The following is a 12,992-nucleotide window of genomic DNA, read 5'->3' on the forward strand; positions in this document are numbered from 1 at the left end:
TAAGTACCCAAGCTGAAGAATGTCAGTTTTCTTTTGGTTAAAAAGGCTGCCTTAATGGTGTTGTCTCCAATTATATAATCACAGTTTCAAAGTCCCTGCCTCATGCAGTTCACAGACAAGTCATGTTACAGATAACCTCATAAAATTTAACAATTTCTAAGCTTAGTTAAACACTTAGGTGCAATACCACTAACATCCCTTCAACATGTTATGAATTTGCTTTTCCTGCATGCACCATACAAGTATTCCTTCCCTAGGTCTCTTTTCCACTAATATGCAACTTTGAAATAATTTCCTTCTCATGCCAAATTCTTCATATTTTATATACATCTATCTTTCTGACAGCTACTTTTATTATTCCTGTTCTCTCTGATCACAGTTTGCTCCATTCTTCTCATCTACTGACCTTGCAATTAAAACTGTAAGAAACAAATCATGTTTATCTGATGTTTTCCAGCTTTTTCCCTCATCCTAGATCCCTGAAATGCCATCTAATGTTCATTTTGAAAGTAATGTTTCTAATTAAAAGTGTATCTAAACCAGGAATATCGTAAGATATTGAGACTTCCGTGTATACTTAATATTCTTCAGTAAATATTGGGGGAAAATTTACTTATATGATTTGGTAACTCTTCAGAAACTGAACCTAAAAATCTAGTTTCTAAATTCATATTCACGTATCCATTAAAAGGATTTTTCTGAGCATTTTATTATTTCAAGAAAGCAAGTGCAAAAGACTTCAAATTGACCAGATTTTAAACTGTCCTCAGAGCAGACCATGGAGATGTTTTTCATGTAAGGGAACTATTTTAACTGTGAAATTAAACTAAAAGTTTGGACATTAAAAGAAAATACTGTTAACTGAATTTTAGTGACTTAACATACACAAGTGAAGAACCAGTGGGAAAAAAACAACAGTAATAACACTGAATGATTTTCAGCCACCTTGACTGATTACACAAGTGTTCTATCTTGAAGGGAAACAGAGAGAAGAATATAATTTTCTGTAATTTCCACCACAATATTTAATGAAAAGAGGGAAAACACATCTTGTTTCATGTGACAGGAAAAAACAGAGGGTTTTAAAGTTTTTTGTTGTTGGTTTGGGTTTTTTTGTTTTGGATTGTTTTGTGGTTTGTTTTTTTTTAATTCTCTATTCTCCATTACTTACTGAAGACCACGACTACAGAAATCTGCACTCTAAAGAATATGTTTATCAATGTGATCTCAGACAAGCACATTTTACTTTTTCCACACCTCATGGGTTTGTGATGATCCTGACACACACAGCTCTTTTTAAGTACTTTGAATTCAAAGAGCCTCATCTATCTATTAGAGCTAGGACTTATCAGTTTTCTAATGCATCCTGTTCCTTACCTTCCATGGCTATGGAAAGTATTTAAATAAGGGGCTCTGCACCCACACAGCAGAGACTGCAAAGACCTCACAGGCAGAGAAGGAACAAACAAGTCTTTGTTTCTAGAAGAGGGGGATTTGAGGGAGGAGGAGGAGGGGCAGACAAGTTAAAAAACACAAGTAACTTAAGACAATAAAAAAGATCTTGCCATCCTATAATATGGCTTAACTTCACAATCTGCAGAATACAGTCAGTTGTAATAGCTGCAATATGCTTTTGAGAACAGTGAATCAGTGGTCTTCAAATGTTATACATTAAATGTTCTACTGTCCAAACCGAACAGCAAAATGTCTGTTCTGTACTGTAGCAAATAATACTTGACAGTTACTGAAAAAAGTTTAGACTGCTGTCTATATCCTTAATGGACTCCCCCCAAAAAAACCCCACAAAACCCCAAACCAAAAACAAACCAAGAGAGAGAAACAATTATCAGTCATTGGTGCTAGAGAGAAAAAGCCAGCAGATTGTTAACAACATAAAAGGCTAATTCTCTCCCAAGATCCTATGCCAATTTAAATCACACCTCCCAGGGCACTGACAGTTTGCAGTAACAAGTATGCTTCTCCTATGCGGAATCACATGCAAAGATTGCTGTAGAGCACCCTTAATGATTAACAGACACAGCTGAATGTCTGATGGTTTTTCTTTTATAGTTACCATTTCACCCTTCAAATCTAAAACTAATTTTAATCTGCAAATTTAACATTATTTATTTGAACAAACAACAACAAAAAAGCTCAGGATCTGTGCATACTGTAACTTACTGTTCTTAATAATAAGAATCAATGAATGTTTTCACTGAAGGCACTGAAAAAACAGTACTTGTTCCCTTCAGCTTCATTTGAAAACTAGACAGTTTTTGTGCATCATTTTTGACTATGGCCAGGTTTTTGAATGGTGCTAGTTTGCAGCACTGCAACAAAGGCAAAAATCCTCATTGATTAAATTGAAAAGAGCTGTGAAGAAAAAAAAAATTACCAGCAGGATTTGAAAGAATGAATCTCGGAAGTAATAAAAACTTGTTCCAAGTGGCTTTTTTCGAGAGACTTGGTACAACAATTTGTTGTTTAATCAGGATACAAGTCATGTTTCTGGACTGCATTCTTTATAATGCATTGCTGTATTACTTCAAGGAAATCCCAGTTCTAGTCTCATAATGCTGCTGTTATAAAACCTAAAAATTAGCACAATAAAATATTCCATTGTTTTCAGTCTCTGATTAATCTGAGAATCCTGGATCTTCGAGTAAGAGGGAAACCTGAAACAGACTGTTCTCCAGGCTCATTTTGCTGTATTAAGTGTACAAATAAATCTTAGTGTCTTAGGTAAAAAGAAATATTCACACACTCCTGAGTTGGACTTTTGGTTGAAACAAGATATATGCTATGAAAATATCAATTTAAACAGTTGTTTCCTTTGATCAAGCTTCCATTGTTTTCAAAAGTCTTTCTGTATCCTAAAATGCAGAGGTGCAACAGCGGGATTGATTGACGATCACTAAGACTCTAGAGCATCCACAGACAGACTCTTTAACACACTGGAAACTAAACTGGAATAAAATGGATCTAACTTTTTTCCCCATAGAAGTCAACAGCAATATTTGTAAAGCACTTTCACTCAATGCATGCCAGTTTCAGAAGAACTGAAATCTTCTGGGCAGCCAGAAAAGCAAATAATGAGATTCAGCAGTAACGTAAATATCTATAAGAAACTGCTCAGTGCATGCATATAAAACCAAACATTTTCCATGCTTTAAAAAGAAATCAATTTTAATTTTGGAAGTCTAAACAATTTTTAAAATATTTGACTTTCTTTTTAAATCTTCATACAGAATGGAACTGATGGTGTAAGTACCAATACTACAGGAGAACTATGTAGGACACACTGTATCAGACAGATTATGAAAAGAAACTTCAACTAATGTCATCTAAGTTTAAATTGTATGTATGAAACACTAAAGACTACAGAAAGTGCAGGACTCTGAGCTCATCAAGGCCCCATGTCTGTCCACTGAGTATCTAGCAAAATGTATTTAATCAAAATTAGTCACATTTTAGACCAAAGTTTAATCAGCAAAGAGTCTACACAAGGGTATTAGCTGCAAACAGTTTCACTGCTTAATTAACACATAATACTTCCTGGGTTAATTAGGCCAAAAGACAAGCTTTTGTATAATTTCTTATAATATGAAAATTTTTTTTTAAAATGCAGGTTTCCTTCCATTTATTTGAGGGGAACAAACCCTGTGTATATGCATGTGGTACATCTGCATTTTTTTTTCATCTCTGACATAAACCCATAAAAATTATTAAACAGGAATTACAAAATCCAGTAAAAATGACTGTAATTTAAAAAAATAAATATCAACAGTATACTGTCAAGAAACGGAGCAAAATTGTTTTCTGTATATAAGAGACTGATATGGTGTTTCAACATGATTGAATTCAAGGAGGAAAAAAGCTGACATTTCTTAGCATTTTAGATTATATATGATTAGATATAGAGTATATAATTATTGTGTGTGTATATATATTTAGATCATAGATAATGAATGATGTGTTCAAAACGATGCACCTTCAATTTTTAATGTAGTATGCTTATTAACGGAGACATGCAAACTCCGGTGTTAGAAGGATATGGTGGAAAAAAAATGGCCCTTATTGGGAGTGCAGTTTTCTCCCACTGTCACAGCTGTTACAGCATGACACTGGAATTATGCATTATTTTTACTGGCATAAAGACACCTTTACCAACAAATCTCCTTTCTCAAACAGCATTAAATTATTCTGAAAACAACAAAGTGCAAAGCAGGTATAAACTTACATAAACCTACTGCCCTGACAAATCCTTAATAAAAGTATTTTTTTCCCCTTTTTATTAGTATACAAATATTCTACATAAAGTAGATAACTGCATCCTCACACAATTCTTGTGGACAGATTTAACAATTTCTTCAGTGAACTCTTAAGTAAAGAGGGTCTAAATACATCCTGCTTTCGAACAAAACAAGATTTCACTTTCACATGATGATGAACAACTAATAAGCTTTTACTGTCACTATCATAAGAGCAGCATCCCCTATTACAAAAACATGACTACCAGTGAAATTTCATGTGCCTTTGCAGATTCACAGCAAGCTCACTTTTACACAAGTCACTGGTTCACTGAAAACCGATGATGCTCCATCTGTACGTGTTCTCTGACACACATATCAAAATAGAGAAGTCTTTTCCCCATCCTAAGTGATCCCCTGAAATTGTTCTGCAAAACCAGAGACAGGGAAGTGAAAAAATGAATACCAACAGACCTTTCAGATGAGGCAAATCAACTTTGTTTTACAGAGAGCATGTAAAGAGGATATGCCATTGCATTTGCAGATCAAAACCAACTATGACCCATGCTCTGCTTTTGCGCAAAAATGGAAGGCAGATCTGGAACGCCACTGTGACCAGACATACGGTCTGAGCTTTTTTTTGACCAGAAAAAGGCCTAAAGTTTTCCAGTCTAGGGTTTTAGTTCTATCTTGTCCACAAATCTGCCTCTGGCAAGGCTCCTATAAACTAATTTGAAGGAACACGTCTTAAACAAAGTGCTAGACAGGTAAGGGATAAGAAAGCAACACTACAGAATACTTTAAATTTCCGATGCTTAAAAATTAGCAGATGCTCCAAAGTTTAAGCTTTTAAGGGCATTTCAAGTTTGTTGTGTGACTGGGTTTGGGTTTTTTTAAAACGGAAATGATAAATACATGTTTCAATGAAATCTGTAGGTGTGTTTTACTTCAGTATTTCTGAACCAGCCCTTTTCATTATTTCAAAGGTGTAATGTTCTTACATTACAAAAAAAAGGAAGCAGAAAATTCTGACATGTATTCTCTATATTCCTACTCTTATCATCACTTTTATTCCTTTTCCTACTTGTGTAGTTCAAGCAGCTACTGTACACAGAGTCCCTATGGCACTTTCCATAATGATATTAAACAGTCTTGCCTTGCCTTCCCTTCCCCCTCATCCAAAATTCATACAGAACGTCAAAAAACATTAACATAATCTCTAAGTGGGAGAGATAAAAATAAAGTCATGGCAATGACTTCAATCTGAGGTCACATCTTTTGCTTTATACCCCATATGGCAGCTCCAACATTTGAAAGAACAGAAGAAAAAAGACTGGGCATGTGTAACACTGGTATGATCACTAGTAATAAACCTATTAAACTGAAGTCTGAAATATAAGAACAAGAAAACTGAAACAGTATCTTGCTTTACTCCAGACAAATCTGTCTGCAGGAACTGAGTACTCTAATGCAGTACTACTGTTTAAACACAAGACTTCCATTAATCACACAAGGAATTGACTGCAAGTTTCTGGTATTTTCGCACTTGAAGTCCACTGTCCCGTCTTTGAATTTAACAAATCAAGTATCCTCAAAAGGCAAATTATTTTAAGTTGCATTTCAAAAACAAGCCCTATCATATTCAAACTTAAATAGCAGTTAAAAATCCCTTTAATGGTATTTGATGCAAAAGCCAATTCTTGGAAACTTGTAGCAATAAAGTTGAACGATTCCAAACTTCAACTGGTTCTAGGAAATTTAATTTTATAGAAAAAGCAGATGTTTTTCTACTTCACCAACTCCAGCAACTCAGAATGCATAGCTGACCTGCTTCCTATCCAGACATTCTTTGACTATCAAGAAAACATATTAACTTATCTCAAAGGCTTAAGAAAAACAGTAGGATCTGTGAAGAATGACCAATGGACAATAACAGAAGCTAGTAAAAGATAAAACAGTCCAAAACACAAGCTCAACCTGACAGTCCAATTACCTTAAAGAAATAGCCTTCTAAAAAAAGAAAAAAAGTAATTTGAAGCCCCTTACTACAAGGCCTGCAAAGGCCTGTTTGACTAAGAAGGTAGGACAGCATGTTTGTACCAGATGCTTCACTGGATGAGGATCCTGCTGACACAGGCCTAAGGACCTCCCCCTCCCATCCCCATTCCTTTGATCCATGTCATCTTTTATGATTGCCTGTGCTTGACATGAGAAGACCCTCCTTTGATATTTAGTTTTCCTAGATTTTAAAAGTTTGTGAATTCTCCTAATGGAAGAGTGTTCTGAAGTCAAATATGTAGACATGGAGGAGCAACATCTGAGCCACAACAAGACTTCACTGCCGTTTAAGTGGTGTAGCTGAAGACCTCAAGCCCACTTCAAAGATGTTAGATCTGAGTCTTGGAACAAAGTTCTTGTCCTTCACTTGGAGCAGTCAGGTTTTAGACCCTGCCTACCCCACAGCTGGGTATTCTGACAGGGATTCTTATGTGATGCATTAGTCTTAAAAGCCTGCTCCAAGCATCCATATTAACTGCATCATTTATTTTCTGTTTAAAAGCATGAATGCAATACCCAAATTCCCCTTACCAAGTCAGTCAGTGTGTGTGTCCACCTAAAACATTTTCTTCAAACTGATCCTCCTTTCTCTCTCTTTTCTAGTCAGATTAATGGAAAATTCCCAGCACTACTTTAAAAAACAAAACAATACAAAAAAAACCTAAAAAACCAACCAACCAAACAAACAAAGAGGTATATGCACACCTTCTAGAGAAAACAAAGATGAATGCAAAGCTTCCATCTGATGAGGAACATATAGATACAGAAGGCCTGTCTCCCTGGAAGCTGGGAATTCAGAAGCAATAACGGCAAAGACTCTTCAAACCTCCTGTTTCTGAATACTGGAATAGAAGAGTATGTTTGCACATACCATTCAATAGCTCTATTGTTTTCAATAGTTCTTCAGATTGGTGAAAGTGGCAGTATCAAGGAAGAAATTAATTTCTCCTTCATTGTCAATCAACATTAGTATCACTGTAATAATCAAAAGCTTCAACATTACAAAGATGGATTCACCTAGGATTGCTTCTGAGAGTGTTAGTAGTCAAAAACCAGTGAAAACCAAGCCTTTATATTAAAACACAGGGATACAAAAGAGTATGGTGAACCTCGGGGGGGAAAAACCCAACAGGATTTTCAACCTATATTAAGCACAGAAAGGTAAACTTCTGAGTCATTCACATGCTATTTAGGGTCACAGCACATATTTGTTGAGGATCTCCACATGATAAATAAATGCAAGGCTCAGTAAGTTCTGTCAAACAGATTTTTTTCTTTCTGGAGTGACTTAAGGAGGTCAACAAGTGAGAAAGCAACAGGAATAAGATTTTGTATTTTCTTGGCTCAAATGATAAAAACATAAACCACAATACAATGCGTAAGATTTCAAGGAAAACTCCTTCAAGCTCAACAGCAGCTAGCAGCTTGTCTCTATTTGCCATCACTCTAGATCAGAAGAGCCCACATGCTTTTTTTTTTCCTTTCCTGCCCCTTTCAGTTACACTTGAGCTCTTTGACTGAAAAGGTCTGGAACAGATTAAAAGTCCGACCACAAAATAAAGAGCCTTGGCATGTACTCAAGCCTGTCTGGGATACACATACGCAGTGGGCCCAAAAAGGGAAGCTATGCAGCAAGAAACCCTTATGCAGTCTTTTGGACATTTCTAACTTCTTTCAGTTTAACTGCACAGTCTTAACATTTGATGGAGTCTCAGTATGCACAGGACAAGTATCTTTTGCCCTTATAGTTAGACCATACTATTTACAAGAGTACAAAATAGTTCTGAGAAACAAGATTCATCTCACTCACAACCTCTGTCAATTAAAGCATTTTCCACACTGCTTTTTAATTCCTGCTCATCGTTGGAAACTATAAAGTAATACAAAGAAAATAAAAATACAGATTACTTAAGTAAATATAATTGACTTGCCTCTTTTAACTGCAAAAGGCAACACTGATTTTCAAAATCACTGCTTCCTTTTCAGCCTTATTCACATAGTAAGTAATTGTGAAGTTGCAAATTACCCACACACTCCTCTTGCAACACACAAGCAGGTCTGCAACTCTGGCTGGTGTTAAAGCCAGCATGGACATTTGCCAAGTTGACAACCTTCAGTATACGCCCCACCTTTGGGCTCAAGTTGCACAGTGGTTCAACCTGTCTACAAACTCGTGAGCAGTTTATAAACAAAGTGTGACAATCTGGTGTTGGGGAGAGCAGTAAGAGCAAACGGATGTTTAAAGTAAGCACTCAAGCCTACAAAACAAAAATGCTGAAATTTCTAACAGCCATTTCAGAAAAACAAAACAGGACACCGACTGTTGAGTTTTGCAGCTCTGTGTTTATATGGCATTCATGGAGTTAATGCCTCTCCCAAAAGGGGCCCACAGTTGTTGTTAGGTCAACCCCTGTAAAGCTTCAAAGGCTTTGTATCCCCTCAGCCTGACCTACTCAGTGATCTGCACACTGTTTTCATTTAGTTGCACCAAGTCCAAAACTAAAGTCTGAAAACCACAATGATCTCTTCTTTTTTTTACCCCTACTGTTTTTTCCACAGCTCTGGAAAAATAACTAAAATCCCAAGGAGGTGAAAATAGTAAATTACTGGGAAAACAAATCAAGGGCAAATTAATACAGCTAATAAAGCTTACACACACAGGTCATGGCTTTATACAAAAAGTGAAGTTGTAATACCACCTTAAATATATCAGAACAATCACTTGGACAATCTAAGAAACTAGTTTAGAGTCTCCTAATAGTATATGCTATTGCTATTCATAGTCATCAGTGCCAATACTGTATTGAAATGTATGCAGCTCTGCTCTTCATATAGATCAAAAACATTACAAAAATGAGTTATTGGTTCTATTTTGTTAAATTTTTACATCTAGACCTTGTGGTCCCTAATTTAAGTTACTACTTCTATTTCCAATATTACATAGTCTTTACCCCACTATTAAAGTAGAAACAACAAAACTAAACATTTCTCTCCACATTGTTTTAAACAGGAAGTTTTGTCATGATCATCACTGTGACAAGCTGGAATTATAAGCTGGTATATGTTTCAAGTGTATTTAAACATCATGAACTATTATTTGACAGTGCCCCCTTTAAGATAGCACAAAGGAAAGTAAATATTTGTTTGGGAATTAAAAGATTCTTCTGTGGTAAAGTTTTGTAATTTTAAAGGGAAGAGTGAGCTTGGCTGAAACTGTCTCTTAGTAAGTAATTTCTGAATGCCACCAATTTTGGGAACTTCATGGATCATGTGGCAAAATACCAACCCCTAACATTAGAAGCTTTGGTAACATACGCTCCTAAAGGATATATGCTAATTTTTTAATAATGATTTAAATAAGGTCTCTATAATTCAAATTAAGTTATATTTTAATCGTACTATAAAAAGTTTTCAAAATAGTCTGCAAAATTAAAGCTGAGTGAACTGAAGCGAATCAAAAATTCTGAAGTGAGATGAACTTTTACCAAAGCGTGGGTCAAGCCTTGGGTCTAGCCAAGATGTGGTCTTGTTCTTATGGTTTATGTAGTAAATTTCTCCATCCTGGGTCATAGCTTGTTCCCATCCATCGGGGAGTGGGCCTGCAATATAGAAGGAAGGAGTTGATGGCGGGCTCTTGTTTGCTCCAGCTGAAATTGATCTAAAAAAAATTCCAACATTTTACATATATAACAGTACATGAAACAGAATAGTTTCAAGCTCATGTCTAACATTTCTGGGATTAGGGCAAAGAAATGGCAGGTGTGAAATCAAAGAACAGAAAACACTTCTATCAATTTGATTTAGGATTTGGAGTTTAATTTTATAACTTGTTTGCATCCTTTTATATGCTTTTGACGCTCCCTTTTGCTATAGCATTATAGTACAAAACCAGCAATAAGTCAAGCCTGCCAGAATGAAACCAGCATGAGCACCAGGAAAAAGTATAAGCATAGAGATATTCTACCTCTCATGGGAAAGTTCATCTAGTGATCAAGGGTCAGCAGCAGCAACAAGGTAACACTGATGAGATCCCGAAATATTCCTCTATCTTTCACGAACAATTAAAAAAAGTAACAAAACTCATTTTCCCTTTACTTCATACCATAACTTCCTGTGAAAGCATTAAAGGCTTGAGCAAGCACAAACACGAACCTGAAGAACAGGAGGCAAACAAGCAATGAATAAGCAAAGGTAAGAAAACACCAGGAGCAGACATAGACACAGTGCTACAAACAGCAGTGCTATTCCTCTATGAGCAGGAAGGCACAGGCAGGGAAACCTACATTTAGGAAAGGGTATAAGGAAGGTAGGTGATGCCGTTCTGGAGACCATAGCTAATGTCCGAATGCAGAGTTTTGAGGTGTGTTTCCTTTATGTTCCAAATAGCTTTTGAGAAAATCACCTTTCATCGCTATACAGTTCATAAATCACTCATTCCCATCTCTATATGATCAAGTACATTCATCTATATTTTGCTTAGACTGAAAACTATTCTTAAAAGTTACATTCATCTCATCTTATCTAGTAGGTACTTTACAAATGTATGTTTTTTAATTCTTATACTCACATAGAAATGGACTTTTAAAATTATCTAAATTAGATACAGGAGGATCTTGCCTGTATTTCTTTAGATTTAAGTACAATCCTAAGATAATATAGCAAAAGATCCACTACAAATGTTAAGAATGTAAAAGAAATTAGAACAAGACCTGCTGCAGGAAGCCATCATATTTCAACCCCTCCTTCCACTCTTCCTCAGTGTAATACCCTAGGAAAAGCCATTTGGCTGGTAAGACTTGAACTAATAGACCATTCTGTAAGTATGCAGAAACATCATAATTTCACACATGAGATTCAGATATACACACAAAAATGTGTGTATATCTGATAAATGCCTGAAGTATGTACTACATCTATATTCAAACTACTTAGCTCTTTGCCTGTCACTTTGTCCTAATGCCATGGTTCTGTTGAAGAATCTTTGTCTAAAGCTGGGAGGAGAGAGTGGGGGGAAGGACAGATTTGTTCTCAAAAGATGTTCTTGGAGAAATGTCAAAAAGAGTAAAATAATCATTCGATTGCATTCCAGTAATATCCCAAGGCATAAACAGGACAAGAATTTCTTACTGCGGTCTTTGAAGATCTCCTGCAAATTACATTTCTAATTTAAACTCTTTCATTGTGGCTCAGAAAACTATGCCTTTCTCTAGCAACCTCACTATTCCACCATTAGAGCTACAGGTTTTTGAGTGAGGAAAAATGGTGTTCTAACTGTTGGACATTTCCTTCCCATCCTTAACGCTCACAAGCTTGAAATGCTGCATACAAGAGTACCTCAGCTTTTATCAGAGACTAATAAACAGAACAGGCAAGAAAGAGTGACAAGACTGCAAAACATTAATAAATCTTAACATATAGTATAACAGGACTTCAATGCAGAATTGAAAGCTTAAGTGCAAAGAACCCTGTACTTTGTTACCATACCCAAAGACCAGCCAGCTAATCAGCAAGATGCTATTTTATAAAACTGGGGCATGGGAGCACAGCGACATTCCCCACATCATCCCAGTGCAGAAGCCAAAGAAGACCGAAAATGTTCTTTGATTGCCAAGTCAACATGCTACCTACACAGGCAGACCTTCTCGCTACCATTCTCCTCGGAGTCCTTCTAAGCCACACATCCCTCAGAGATCAAACTCAGCAAGAAATTCTCTTTTGAACTGCAAAGTCAAAATCCCAGCTGGCTCCAGGAAAAACAAAACTAGCCTTGGGGTGTCAGTCTTGCTGAACATTGACTAAAGTGTGTACTGGTCCAGCACGTTTCTTTGTAGTAAATAAGAACAAAATGTCTTTGAAGCAGGATGCCAGGAGCTGATCAGTCCACCTACCTGGCGGTGAGTGAATGACATTCAGTGATCTGATGAGTTCTAGCTTACTAGAGACAGACACGGGAAAGGTTCTCTTTCTAAATAAAATGCACGGCTGTAGACAGGACAGGAAAGGTCCATCTGCTCACCTGGCTGTCATAGCAAGTCTTCCTTGCTAAGTGCCATCAATGGCTGCAGAAACAGAACTTTCTCTCTAGAAACTTTTGGCATTAAGCATGATGTTGCTTTCTTCCTTGGCCAGTAAACTGCTCTCATGTTTCTGCTGTCATCTCTATGTGTTGAAATAGTAGTTCAAAAACTGATTAGTACTGCTTTCTGTATGTAATTCCTATTTGGGTTTGTGAGCAGCTATGAAACCAGAAGACCGTCAAGTCTGATTTTGTAACTGGCTGGCTGACAAACTCTGCGTTAGAGGCAAGTAACAAAGGAAAATGGAAGACCATGGTGAAGAATAGCAGACATTCACTCAGAGCACCTAGGAAAATTCCTGTGTAAATATATGTCCCTTTTCCCCTAAAAGACTCAATAGGAACAGAATTCCCAGCATTAGTTTATAAGTGACTTGAGTTATATAAGCTCTATATTGCTGCTCTTTCCATAGTTACGGTAGCCCACGTTGTAAAAAACCAGCCATGCTGGGTCTAACCAAAAGTCCGTTTAGCCCAGGCACCTGGCCTGGTGTGATGGACAGATCTTGTTGCTGAAAGCAGCCCGCCTACTGACTGTCACACTCTATAAACTTTTAAATAAAGCACTGAATACACATATAAACCAAAAAGCATAGTGGCTATGAAGT

The 12,992-nt window shown here is 36.5% G+C and overlaps 1 protein-coding gene across 8 annotated transcripts in view; it reads right to left on the reverse strand.

The window, feature by feature from the left end:
- YAP1 (Yes1 associated transcriptional regulator) overlaps window positions 1–12,992 on the reverse strand; it is a 98,517-nt gene that overhangs the window by 25,487 nt on the left and 60,038 nt on the right. For 4 of the 8 annotated variants that reach the window (XM_074816194.1, XM_074816192.1, XM_074816193.1 and 1 more), the window contains exon 4: window positions 9,794–9,907. The exons of the other annotated variants lie outside the window; for them this stretch is intronic. In XM_074816194.1, coding sequence (XP_074672295.1) covers window positions 9,794–9,907 — 114 coding nt within the window. The remainder of the gene's footprint in view (window positions 1–9,793; window positions 9,908–12,992) is intronic. 8 annotated transcript variants of the gene reach the window in all.

The sequence above is a fragment of the Strix aluco genome, chromosome 2, assembly GCF_031877795.1.
Source record: "Strix aluco isolate bStrAlu1 chromosome 2, bStrAlu1.hap1, whole genome shotgun sequence".
NCBI lineage: Eukaryota > Metazoa > Chordata > Aves > Strigiformes > Strigidae > Strix > Strix aluco.